The 13950-nt window shown below is 38.9% G+C and overlaps 1 protein-coding gene across 2 annotated transcripts in view; it reads left to right on the plus strand.

The window, feature by feature from the left end:
• RAPGEF4 (Rap guanine nucleotide exchange factor 4) overlaps window positions 1-13950 on the plus strand; it is a 277773-nt gene that overhangs the window by 66245 nt on the left and 197578 nt on the right. For both annotated transcript variants that reach the window (XM_019727445.3, XM_019727446.3), the window contains exon 4: window positions 2624-2770. In XM_019727445.3, coding sequence (XP_019583004.3) covers window positions 2624-2770 — 147 coding nt within the window. The remainder of the gene's footprint in view (window positions 1-2623; window positions 2771-13950) is intronic.

A 13950-nucleotide genomic window follows, 5' to 3' on the forward strand; every position in this document is an offset into this window, starting at 1 on the left:
GGCAAAGGCGTGCTTTAAGCACATCTACAGAGTTTCAGGCTTTGAATTCTGACCAATAGGGACCTGGTTAGATTTCTGTTACCTTTCAAGGTACATACTGAGCAAAATATATTGGCTGTGATAAATGAAAGGACATTTGAATGTAAATTTCCTTATTTGATAATTATTTTCTAAGCACCATGCATGGCCCGGTCTGGAATTTAAATGCAAATAAGGCCTAATACTCATGGGCTATAAAGACAGTGATTAGTGTTTGGACTAAAAATGTTCTTCCTAGGACCTTCTACTTCCCCGGGCCCAGTTGTCCCAGTGCCCAATCCATACCTCCAAAATCCATTCAGATTTCTAAGTAAATTTGTCCTAAATACACTGAGTCTGCTGAAATGGTTGACCTTGTATGTAATACTCCTTTCAGGTGAGGTTTACAGTCCTAATTTCAAGATCATATCTTGTATTTGTGACTCCCTGTCCTTAAATTTCAGTGGATGAATTACGAAGGAGGAAATCTAGGGAGGATGGACCTACACTCAGTTCTGGTAGGAGAGTGCGGGTTCCTGGAAATGAGCTGGGTGCTTGACCAGGGCCGGGTGCCTCTCCTTACAGAGGTCCTGACACCGGGAGCTTCACTGAGCAGTGCCGTTGGCAACACGAGCATGACTATATTTTGTTATATGTGATAAGACATGGGTAACGTGAAACTCTCCAGGGGAAATCCAAGAGTAATTTTAATCTTTTGTCTATATCATAAGGGCTGTTCACTAACAAGGAGATGGGCTCATGTGACTTTCACAGCCTCTGTGTCTTTCTTTGCATACCTTTTGGTGACAAACTACATATATCAAGGGTAGGAGATGAGAAAGCAGAAGACTGTTCAAGCCGTAAAAATCTACAACTAGCTCAGGAATAATAGCTCTTCATTGTTCTTTTGCATTATATTTTGCATGTAACTTTAGTTATTTAAACTATGTGGATAGTGGCAGGAGTAATATTTATGATCCATCCCTCTCAAGTTTTAAAATAAAATTTAACACTAGAAAGTATAAATTAGGTAAAAGGATCCTTCTGAAGGGTTCCAGTGATAAAAAATACAAATGAAGTAAGCTCGTGGAATTCTCAAGGGAACCTGACATGCTAGAGCATTTGTGAAAGTCTGTGATGTATCATAATCCATCTTGTGTTTTTACTAGAATTTGAAAATTATTCCGAGGTACTTGTGACTGAGTTTTGATATTTCAGTTCTTGGAATGTGTTTCTGTCTGAATCTGTTTGCAACTGACTTTCTGGAAAATTTATTATTAATAGCAGACTGTTCTTAAATGCTCCCCTAATCTTTCATTCTTTTCTGAGATATTATTGATTTCATTTTCGTGAAGGAAATGTTATATGGTAATATCTGTGCAGAAGTAATTTGTTATGGTTCAAGGAACTGGATTCTTCTGGGCATTTGTCTTAGTAATGTGATTACAGAGTCACTAACTTGATCTTAATAACATTTGCCTATTATTGTGTATTAGATGCATGAAAGGAAAACTGTGCTTTCTGAGTCAGGATTGCCCTTGTGTATCTCTTTTAGTTGATAATGCCTGGCAGAATTAATGTCCAGGTGATTTTGAGTGGCTATTTGCATTATTTGAAACTAGTTAGGATTAAATCCAAATATTATCACCAATGTTGCATGCAGAGAGGAAATTACTTTTTTAGTACACCTTAAGAAACTTTTAAATCATTGATTCATGACATTTTATAAACTAGCCCTCTTGCACTTCATCAGATGCTGTTTTTACTCTGCTGTGGCTGCAGGAGGCAGCATGGTGCAAAAAGCTCAGACTATAGTCAGAGAGCTGTGCTTGGAATCTGACTGCATTACTTGTTATCTATGTGAACTAGGGCTGTGTGAATCAACCACTCTGACCTTCAGTTTCCTCATCTCTTCATGACAGACTGAAATAACAGCATCCCTATTCCCATTTTCTATTGAAATATTGTAACTGCACCTCCTCACTAAAAATCTCAGTACGTTTTTAAAAAGATTCCCCCTTTTTTTCTTAAAGCTGATAGCAGTCCTATAAAAAGATAACCCTGTCCACAAAAAGACTTGCATGAGATTACTAGTAGCTTTATTCATAAAGTCCCCAAACTAGAAACTACCCAAATGTTCAGCAATAGGAGAATGGACAAGCAAATTGTGGCATAGCCACGCAATGGACTATCGTCAGTAAAAGGGAAAAAAACCCGACTGATCCATGAACAACTTGGATAAGTCTTGTAGACATCATGTTGAGCAAAAGAAGCCAGGCACCAAAGAGGGCATATTGTCAGATTCCTTCCACATGAGGTGGTGAAACTGGCAAAACTCCTTTATGGTGATAGAAATAAATCGATTACCTCTGAAAGGAGGGTCTTGATGGAAAGAGGCAAGAGAGAACTTTCAGGTGTGGTAGAAATGTTCTGTCTTGATTTGGGTAGTGATGGCAGGGGTGTATGTGTTTGTCAAAACTTGTCAAACTGTGCAATTAAATCGAGTGTTTTATTGTGTACAAATTATACTTCAATTCAAAGAAAAGACAACTCATTCACCCGTTCAATGCTTAATTTTCTAATGGCCGGTTTTTGGGATTCTCAGGATGCAGTGACCATCTGCACTCTGGGAATTGGAACAGCCTTTGGAGAGTCCATTCTGGACAACACACCCCGCCATGCGACCATCGTTACCAGGGAGAGCAGTGAACTGCTTCGCATCGAGCAGAAGGACTTCAAGACTCTGTGGGAGGTGAGCCCCAAGGCTTCTTTGTCAATTAATGTGGTTGCAGAAAAGAAAAGGAGCTGCCACATGGATAATGGCATTACAGTCAGGCCTTAATGTGCTCTGTTCTGAGCCAGTGGATGAAATTTAATTTTCAAAACTTGTTTTTGAAATGAGTGAGTGAAAAAGCCATTTTGACACAAGACATCTTTAAAAAAAAAAAAAAAAATTAGTGCTTGCTCCGTTTTCTGTGGTTTGACGTACCTTATAATTATTTCTTGAATGACCATAGAGTGTTTTTACGTATTTCTTCCCTCCTATTGCACATATGTATTCTTAACCGGGGAACAAAAAACTTTGACATTTTCTTTTGCATTTGAAAAATCATCATTGCCTTGTTCCCTGGTAAAGTGGACGGAATGGGGTTAACATTTGCTTCATTTAAATGCTTTTAAAAATGATGTACCCTATAATAAAGTATGGGAAATGAGGGACATCAAGATGTCTGGTTACTTGCCAAGTTCAAAATGCATAGGTGCACAGCAGTGGATGGATGCAACTGGTCCTGGTGGCTTTTGCATTTACCGCTGCTTACCAGCGCCCCTTAGAGTACTGCACTCATTTACAAGAAGTACGGAGAATAAATCATCTTACATGCAGTAATGGCAAATGGAGCACTTGGAAAGGCCCAGCTAAGCCTTGCATCTTTCACGTGCATTCCTTTTCAGTTCTTCAAGCTTCTGATTTTAACCTGTGGTTGTTCCTTATCTTTGTCTGTGGCTCAGTATGTCCAAGTGTTAACCCATCGAGCTGGCAGTCTTCGCCACTTGTCCCAGTGTGGCTAAGATTTTAAACTTGATCTAAAAAGAATTTTGTGTAATCAAATAGTTTCCTCCAGAGCCAAACAAATGACAGATGCATTAAGGGAGCAAACCTGCCGGTGAATGAGTGATGCTTTGCCTTAAAAGTCCTTGGAGGGCCCTGGTGGTGAAACCTGTTACTTTTATTCTTGGCAGTGGTGAATAAATTGCGGGGTTACTTGTTTGAAATGTTTCTCTTAGAAAATATTAAAGAGCTCCAACTGCTCTGTAAAGTTCAGAGACAAAAGCTACTTTTAGGAAGGCAAAGCTAAAGTAGGTTTGCATGAGGTGTGTATGGAGAGGTTTCTGTCAATTAAAAGGAACCAAGCTTGAGGCAAATAAGCCGTTTTTTGGATCTTTCATTTTAAAAGGTAAATGGAAAAAGTCTTTTCTGAAAAGGAAATTTAGAAATCTAGTTTAAGAACAAAAAAAGATTCCTACCTGTGGTGTGTGTCATTATAGCTGCTTTTGTCTGTGATGACTGATTCAAGTTGCTGATAGAGGATGATTTGTGGACATATTAAAAACTTATTTTAATTAGGTGTTCTCAGTGCTATGAAGGAAGTTCCTGAGAAGTTGCTACCTGTGAATCATTTAAAAAATTATTATAAAAAAATTTCAATCATACTGAAAATCAAAATAATACAATGAATACCCATACCCCTGTACTTAGTTTAGCAGTTGTTAATATACAGGCATATTTGCTGCTTCTTTGTTTTTGTTTTTGTTTTATTATTTTTTATTTTTTGAAACCACTTTAATGTAAATGACAGACATCATGATATTTCATTCTAAATATTCGATATATAGCTCTGAAAAATTAGACTATTCTGCTATCTACCTATAATACCATTATTTCATCTACAAAACTAACGATAATATCCTAATATCATATGATACCCAGTCTATGGTTTAAATTTCCCCAATTCCCTAAGTATCTTTTATAGCTGTTTTGTTGTTGTTGTTGTTGTTTCAAATCAGTCTCAAAGAACCATGTATTACATTTGAATGTTACATCTGTCAGTCTCTCTGCCTCTCTCCCTCTTTTCTACCCTCCTTTCCTCCTCTCCCTGCCCTTCTCTTTTTCTCTCCATGGCACTGACTTGTTGAAAAGGCCAGGTCAGTTTCTCCCAAATTCAAGATTTGTCTGGTTGTTTTTCCTGGTGTCTCTTATGTACCCCTAGCCCCAAGTTTCCTATGAATGGAAATTAGGGCTAAAGACTTGATTAAATCAAGCCAAACATTTTTGGCACGAAAACACCAAAGGTGACACCTAGTACCTCAGGAGGCTCGTAATGTCTGGTTGCCTCATTATTAGTGACGCTAAATTTGATCCCCTGGTCAGATTGTATCTGAGTACATTTTAGGTCTAATTTTCCACAGGTATATCCCTTAGAGGAAAATTATCAAATGGGGGTATTGATATTGAGGGTGGTCCTTGGTATCCCAAACCTTGCCACATGATTTTGCAGCTCAGTGGATATAACCCCTTATCTGTGACTTCAGAGCATGATTTCCGATCTCCCCTGCCTGTGACTTAAGTGAGCTGAAAAGGATGGGTAGAGGTTTAGTCTGACCTCTTCTTTTATTCGTGGGGGACGGGAGTCTCATTGTGAGTAAGAGATCAGTCAGATACTTCATTGTATTTGCCTGTTCATGCAACTAAGTGCAGAGTTCAAATTAGGTGGTCAGTCAATGTTTTAACTGGCTAAAATGAAAATGCAAGGAACTCCATTATCTAGTAATCTACATTAATCAAAACTTTATTAATAGGCACACTTGTGCATATGCAGTGCATGATAATCCTAAGAAATTGTAAAATTCTATAGTACCTTTAGAACAGAAAAGATTGCCAGAGTTCCTGTTCTCCGGGTGGGAGTATCTGTTCTACTTTGAGGAGACAGAAAATCAACTAGCAAGTCAATAACATTATTTCAGAGTACAATATATTATTTTCATCAAATAAATCTTATTTCTCTTCTTTGAATGTGGGCGACCCACTGATGGCATGTGTAGTACTAATCTGCTAACAAAATATCTGATAACTAGAACCCCTATGCATTGATTATGTCAGATAATAGAGTTTATAATTCAGCCATTCATTCCGCTGGTAAATAATATCTGTTAGCAACATTAAAACCCAAGTTCATACTGTCAGTTGAAATCTAAATTAGATCTGTCAGCCAAATATCGAAAGGGAAAGATTATGAAGGGAGGGATTACATAACTTCAGGATTCAGGTAGAAGCCTCACTGAACCAAGCGATGGCAGGAAGCAGGCAGCAGAAAGGTAAGCTGGATGATGCCTCTCTCGTCAGCAAGGGAAGGAGAGCTCAGTGTTAGGCCATAGGTTCCGAATAGTGAAAATTAGATAACGTGAGTCATGGGTCTGAATGTGCCTGGGTCTATATTCACCTCATTTGACTATTTCCTTTTCAGGAATGCCATGGTGGGTGCACTGTATGACAAGCACCCTTATATTTGGCTTTGTCTCCTTATCTATGCCCTTGATGTCACTGCAGGGGGCTGAAGGGTAAATATAAGGGCCAGGATTCTGAGTTACTTCTTCTAACTCTGAAAATTATCAGTAGTCACTAACTGGTAGCACAGTCTAAAAATAGCTCTTTGACAGGCTAAGCAAATAGTCTATTTTAAATCTTACACGTGGACTTTAGTGGCGACACAAAATTAGGGAATCCTGCTTCCTTTCCTGATCTAAGGTAAATTTCCTGGCTCTCTGCAGGTAGATAACACACTCAGAGAACTACATGTGAGATTTAAAGAAAATTTTTAAAAATTTTTATTGGGGAACAGTGTGTTTTTCCAGGACCCATCAGCTCCATGTCAAATCGTTGTTTTCAACCTAGTTGTGGGGGACGCAGCTCACTGGCCTGTGTATGACTCTCACTGGTCACCTTGGTGTTATGAGCACCACACTCTAACCACTGAGTAAACTGGCCACCCACCCGAGGCTCAGCTCCAAGCTCAAACTGTTGTTTTCAATCTAGTTGTGCAGGGTTCAGCTCACTGGCCCATGTGGGAATGGAACCGGCAACCCTGTTGTTAAGAGTTCATGCTCTAACCAACTGAGCCATCTGGCTCCCCAGAGATTTTGAATGCTATTCAGTTTCATCCCAGATACATCTTGGTTTATGTTATCTATTATAAGTCAAATTGGTAGCACCTAAAGTATTAAAAAAATTGTTGTCATAAATGTGACCAGAAGAATTATTCAATAGTCTCTAGAAATACACCAAATAAAATAAATACTCCCGAAAATATAACTGAGGTAGCAGCTTAATGCTTTTCTTTGTATCCTATATCTTTCCTAATGAAAACTACTTTCTTTCCTCCTCCCTTTCCATGTTTCAGTTGCCAATTTACAGTCAGGTTTGAGGGCGCTGGGTTGCTGCTCCGTCTCAAGGTTAGGTCGTATTTTCCTAGTTTACGCAAATTACGGTAAATTTACTCAGAGTTGATCAATAACACTTCCCTCTTTTCATACTTCTTTGATATTAGCACTTAATAAAATATGTTATTCAGGGTTTGAAACATCTCATTTTTCAATAGCATCGAGAGAGAGAGAGAGAGAGAGAGAGAGAGAGAGAGAGAGAGAGAGAGAGAGATCATTATGTTTCTGGATTTCATTCAGAAGAAAATTAATTTAAAAGTCCTGGAATACCATTTTTAGTTCTTGAGACAATTATAATTTAAACTCTTTGACACTAGTGGCATTGTACACCCTCAGTAAGGAAGTTAAATGGCAAAATAATTAAGTGTAGGCTTGGGAGTTTTAAACCAGTTATTAATATTTGATCCAAGATTATGGGTATTTATGATTGTTAGTGGCTCTTGGAATAAATAAAGGGCTGATTTACTGTCCAATTCCATTAATTTCTTCTCAGCACATATAATATAAGAAGGTTGCCAGTGGTTGGAATGATAAACAAGGGTTTTTGGTTTTCTTCCTGACTTTCTATCTAATGTTGTGTCTGTATGAAGATGCTTTGACATCTTTATGTAAAATATTCCAAATACACGACATTGAATGAGGAGATGAGTCCAGTGTGTTCAGAGAAGTAGATTAGAGAGGCACTCTCAAACAAATCCATAAAAGATGCTACCGAGAGGTCTTTGCCCCAGTGGTCTACCAGCTGCCTACCTGTGTTTCAATTGCATGCACATCATTCCAGACAAAAACTTCCCTTTATCATGAGTCATGTTTGAGCATGTTGAAAGTAATAATACAAATTTGTGAATAAATTGTTTGAAAATTTAAAGATAGCAATAAAGCTGTAGTCTTTAAAAATAAAAACAACGTTTTATTTATTTTTTTGAAGTTTGCAGGTTTATTTATTTTTAACTGCATTTTTTTTATTATTGTTACTGTTCAATGATAGTTGATATTCAGTATTATTTTATATTGATTTCAGGCATAGTGATTAGACGTTTATACAATTTAAGAAGTGACCCTCCCAATAAGTCTAGTACCCACCTGGCACCATATGTAGTTATTACAGTGTCATTGACTATATTCCCTAGGCTGTACTTTCCATCCCCGTGACTATTTGGTAACTAGCAATTTGTACTTCTTAACTCCTCCTCCTTTTTCACCCAGCTCCCAAACCCCCTTCTATCTGGCAACCATCAGTTTGTTCTCTGTTATCTATGAGTCTGTTTCTGTTTTGTTTGTTTATTTTGTTTTTCAGTTTCCATATATAAGTGAGATCATATAGTATTTGTCTTTCTCTGTCTGATTTATTTCACTTAGCATAATACCCTCTAAGTCTATCCATGTTGTCGCAAATGGTACAATTTCATTTAAAAGCAATATTTTGAATTTGTAGTTTGACCCGTGTTACAATAAAAGTGATTTTTTAGCTGTAATTCTTACAAGATACTTGCACAGTCTTGTGATTTTATTTTAACCAGTGCATTGTCACAGAGAACCATTGCTCAGATGTAACGATTTTTAATTATTATTGTCTGTAAATAATTGACATATGACATTATATTAGTTTCAGGTGTACAATATAATGATTTGGTATTTGTATATATTGTAAAATGGTTACCACAATGAGTCCAGTTAACATCCATCACCACAGATCTTTACAAATTTTTTTCTTGTGATGAGTACTTTTAAGATTTACTTTCTTAGCAATTTTCAATATGCAATACAGTATTAACTATGATCACCATGCTGTACATTATACCTCAGGACTTATTTATTTTATAACTGAAAGTTTTTTCCTTTGACGCCCTTCACCCATGTCGCCCACCCCCACCCTCTGCCTCTGCCAACCACCAATCTGTTCTCTGTAATGGATTTAATGACTGATAAAGTAAGTTTATTCTCCAAGTGTGTCTGTGGCCTCAGTAAATATTGTCAACTGACTGAAAATCTATTTCATGCTGTATGGGATATAAAGCTGAATGATAAAAATAAGAAATAAATGCATGTTTCTGTCTTAGGAAAAGAAAGCAATTTGTAAGTAGGGATATTTCTAAGATTAATGAATATTCTTGAAAAAATATTTTTACATTTATCTCTATTCCTTAAATTTCAGAGTGCTTTATTGTCTCAGTTCTGCCAGATTGTGGGCAGTTGTGGCACTGAAAAGCTTTTTAGTTATTTCTGTTTACTGCCTGTTTTGGACTATTTAGGGAGAGAAAAAGCCCCTTTCCATTAATAATCTTTCCAGCCACTATAAGAATAGGAATTATTGAAATGACAGCAGCTTAGTTTTTTCTGGTATGCTTTAAAGACCGTATTAGAATAATGTACTTTTCAGAGGCATCTGCTCCTGTTTGAATAGACTTGATGTTCCTGTCTGTTCTGAGATGGGCTGTCAGAAAAATTAAAGCCAAATACTTAAAGCATAGTATTTCAGAACATAAAATACTCAGAGGTCCTTTGGGTGGCTTTTGTTACTTTATTTGGCATGTAAACAATGTCAGGTTGTTTCACTTTTACATCACTGGTAGGCTTTCCGGGTGGACCGGCACTGCAGGTGCATGTTTAGTGGTCCTGGGACCTCTGGTAGGACAGTGGGACCCATCCTCAGACAGGCAAGGCAGTCCCCTTGCCTGCCTGTGAATGCACAGGGAGGCTTTCCGAGAGCCTAAAAGTTGAGTGGCCTGCTCTCTCCGAAGTCAGAAGCCTGTGCTTACTTTTGGCAACTTTGGAACTTGTACTGTAGTGTTCCTTCCCAGACCAGAAATTTGCATCAAAAGGCTAAGAAAAATATATCCAAAAATAAACATGAAAGCCAAGACTTCATGCCAGGAACTCCAGCCACACACATCCTGTTGGCTGCTTCTTTTGCCTCTCTCCTCACAGTTCTGATTCTTTTAAACCAAGCGGAAGCCTGCTTCGATGAGTTGGACCTGATGTCTGCGCCAGGTCTTACTCCTCTGTCCTCAAGCTTTTCCGTGGAGTGACAAAGTGATTCAAATCCTGAAAGGAAGGGAGTGAAGTGATTAAGAGAGAACTAAAGTTGAAAAAAATATATATATATATAAACACATATAGGAAGTCTTTTCCTATTGCCTTTGACTGCCTGAGCTTTCCTGGACAACCACCCGCCCAGTTTCCTCTCTGTGGTCTGAGATCCTCTTAATAGATATGTACAGGGAATTATCGGCGATGAAGGTGCGTTTTGCTGTCCAAATAAAGGACAGATATTCACTGGATGTCTGAGAACTCTGAGAGACAGAAAAAGAAGGACGTATGCCCTACAAGGTCAGAACGGATCTTTTTTTAATTCTTTAGTGGGAAAATATTATGTTTGCATTTTGATCTGAGGAATTATACTCTAAGGCATCTCTGGCTTTTCTAATTATGTTCTACCAGATCTAAATATGTACCATGGCACTGACATTATTTGATTTCATCTTTATTTGTGGTCTGTGTGGTGTGTGTGTGGCTGAGTGGCAGCTCATCTTTGTCTGATTGTGAAGGATATGTTTGTTTAGCCTGATGATCTTAAATATGTTTCTAGAAAGTAAACAAAGATAGTTGTTCATAACTAGGCAGAGTTACATTCATCACATTAACATTAAATATATGTATCTGGTGACATACTTGAATAGAGTATATTAAAAATGAATTTGGGGCAGGAAAACAGATTGAGAGTGGTGATATTTCACCCTCTGGGCACCCAGTACCATGTTTCCCCGAAAATAAGACCTAGCTGGACCATCAGCTCTAATGCGTCTTTTGGAGCAAAAATTAATATAAGACCCGGTCTTACTTTACTATAATATAAGACCAGTTCTAATATAATATAATATAATATAATGACTGGGTCTTATATTAATTTTTGCTCCAAAAGATGCATTAGAATTGATTGTCTGGCTAGGTCTTATTTTCGGGGAAACAGGGTAGGTATCTTGCCTGAAGCTTTCAGACTATATGAAGTCCGTAGTGTTTGTGGGAATTCTGTTACATTATTGATGACTTGACGTCCTACCAGCTCTGCGAGCTATGATCTCACTATTTCTCAGAAGATGATCGGGGGTCTGAACAGATCAAGGCTTGGCTGGCAGGTGCCAGCAATGCCCAGATGCTGACGTTGGCAGGGTGCTGTAAGCAGTAGTCGTTCATTCCGCGCTGGTGCTCCTGGCTGTTCATTTCAGGAGTGTGCAGTGGATACTCAGGTCTTTTAGGAGTTGCTGTTAATAGGTTCTGAAATTCCTCCTGTCGCTGTGCATTTGCCAGTATGCTGTTGACCCCTCACCCCTATCCTCTCCCCTGCTTTTATCTTGACCCTCTTCCCTCTCTCAGCTAACCTACTGAGTTGCTTACTGCTTGGCTCAGTGTTAATTGATGCCACCGTGAAAATTTCATCTCTAAGAAGCTTCTGTCATGTTCAACAAATATATACTTGGCACCATGTGGAGGTGCAAAATGCTCCATGTCTGTCTTCCTGTGTTAAAATCTAGTGTAGAAGACAGACAAGCATAAACACAAATCACCCTGATCTACGAGTAAGACAAACTAAAAAGCACTGTAAGAGAGATCAGTGTGCTGAAGGACATATGGGGGCAAGCAGGGAGATAGCCAGGGTGTCATTTCATCCAACAACAAGGAGATTCTCAGTTCTTGTGTGGCTAACAAGGCTGTTTTTCAGCTTCCCTGAAGGATTGGGGTCAGTTAACCAAATTACAGCGTTTGAGGCAGCCTCATCCCAAGGGACTAACCACACAGAAGAGGCATGGCTTTCTCACTCTGCATTCTGCCTTCTCCTCATGGGGCGCCCCTGGTGGGTTCAGTTAGGCGTCCGTCCGCCTGCCCTCTGACAGTGTCATGTGTCTTATTTCCAGATGCCCGGCTTTGTGTTTTCTTTGTTGTTCAGTCATCATCTGGAGAAATCTGCGCTGAGGTTTAATGGGTCCCCCAGGCATAAGCAGTTCTAGTTGGGAAAATTTTAAGAACTTGAGACTTTCAGAAGGAACTCGTGGTGTGGACTGGGGATATTGTTAAGCTCTTTATGTGTAGGAAGCTCTGTGGTCATGGGACTTTCCTGCTCTCATTGGGCCAAATTCCACCCCTGCGAGGTCTCCAGGCTGCCACGGAGAGGTTAGGGGACAGCCACTGGGCAGGGCGTCTGACACCGAGGAAGAGGCAGCAGGAAATCCTGTCACAAAGTCGGCAGCTCCACATTCCTGCAGTCTTGCCGGGGTTATCTCACTGACCTCAATGTTTAGCGCTGTCTGGCCCAAACCAATAAATGGGAGGCAAACTTTCTAAAGGCTATTGATGTGGTCAGTGGTCTGGCCTGAAATTCCGATCTATTCCTGGTTTAACCCAACTTTGCTGGATAACTGTTTGGAAAGCTCTTCAGCTTCCTGGGCCATCTATTTGTAAAATAACGATGCTTTTATTTAAGACCTGCTTGTTTGACAGCAGTGATCCAAGTTAATGTTGATCAATTACTTAGATGCCTTATAAGTTGAAAAATTCAGTGTCCCCACCCTTGCTTTGCAGATTCAAGAAGGCAGAGCCACAAATTATGTGAATGGAAAGGATAAAGTGTAGGGCAACAGTTCATATTGTATCAAAATATATTATTTGAAAGACCAGAACTTTTTGGTATCTTTCATCATTTATAGTTGTAGTTCTTAAAACTAGTTCCATATTAGAATTACCTGGGGAGCTATTTTAAAAATTCTCATGTGTGGGCCTTCCCTAGACGAATGAAACCAGAATGAGGCCTGGGCATCAGTAGCTGCTGCTTCTTTCCTTTTAAATTTATTTTCCAATTATAATTGACATATATTATCAGTTTCAAGTGTACAACATAGTGATTACGCATTTATATACCTTACAAAGTGATCACCCCTAAATTTATATGGAACCACAAAAGACCCTGAATAGCCAAAGCAATACCAAGAAAGAAAAACAAAGTTGGAGGTGCCATGCTACCTGATATCAAACTATACTACAAGGCTATAGTAATCAAAACAGCATGGTACTGGCATAAAAAACAAACACACAGATCAGTGGAATAGAATAGAGAGCCCAGAAATAAACCCACATCTATATGGTCAATTAATCTATGACAAAAGAGGCAAGAATATACAATGGGGTAACGACTGTCTCTTCAATAAATGGTGTTGGGAAAACTGGACAGATACATGCAAAAAAATGAAACTAGACCACTTTCTTACACCATATACAAAAATGAACTCAAAATGGATTAGACTTAAATGTAAGCCCTGAAGGCATAAAACTCCCAGAAGAAAAGAGGCAGTAAACTCTGACACTGCTCTGAGCAATACTTTTTTTTTGGCTATGTCTTATCAGTAGCTTGTTAAAGCATCCCAGATGGGTCTACTGGGCAGCCAGGCCTGAGAACCTGTCTTTCAGCAGAGGGCTTTGGTCATCCTCTGTGCCCCTTTGCAATGGCTGCTTCTGCATATACGTAAGTCGGCATCTGGTCGAAGAATATGTCTATTCCTTACTAGTCTGTATTAAATTTCCCAGTGTGATTTTTCCTTCTCTCATGTAGACATTCTATCCCCAAATTGGGGTCTCTGCCAGATTTAAGTGACAATAGCAATTAGTACTTTAGAGATGGAGTGGGGTTTATTTGAGGCTTTGTGTTCAGAGGTTACCTATGTGGTCTCGTTATTGAAAGTGTGAGAATAAGGTGCAAAACCACCCCCCAATTCTGCCATCCTACAAGCACACATTTTCTTAGCTGTCAGAGCAATGGTAGCTCCTGGAAAATTCCACTGTACCCTTGTGAGAGAATAAGAGTGAAAACGGAGAGTAATATATGAGTGTTGTAGTAAAAAGAGTTTGAACTCATGGACCCTCTGGGAAAGTGGAGAGCCCCCAGCT

The sequence above is a fragment of the Rhinolophus sinicus genome, chromosome 17, assembly GCF_057876585.1.
Source record: "Rhinolophus sinicus isolate RSI-liver-muscle chromosome 17, RSI-T2T, whole genome shotgun sequence".
In the NCBI taxonomy this organism is placed as follows: Eukaryota; Metazoa; Chordata; class Mammalia; order Chiroptera; family Rhinolophidae; genus Rhinolophus; species Rhinolophus sinicus.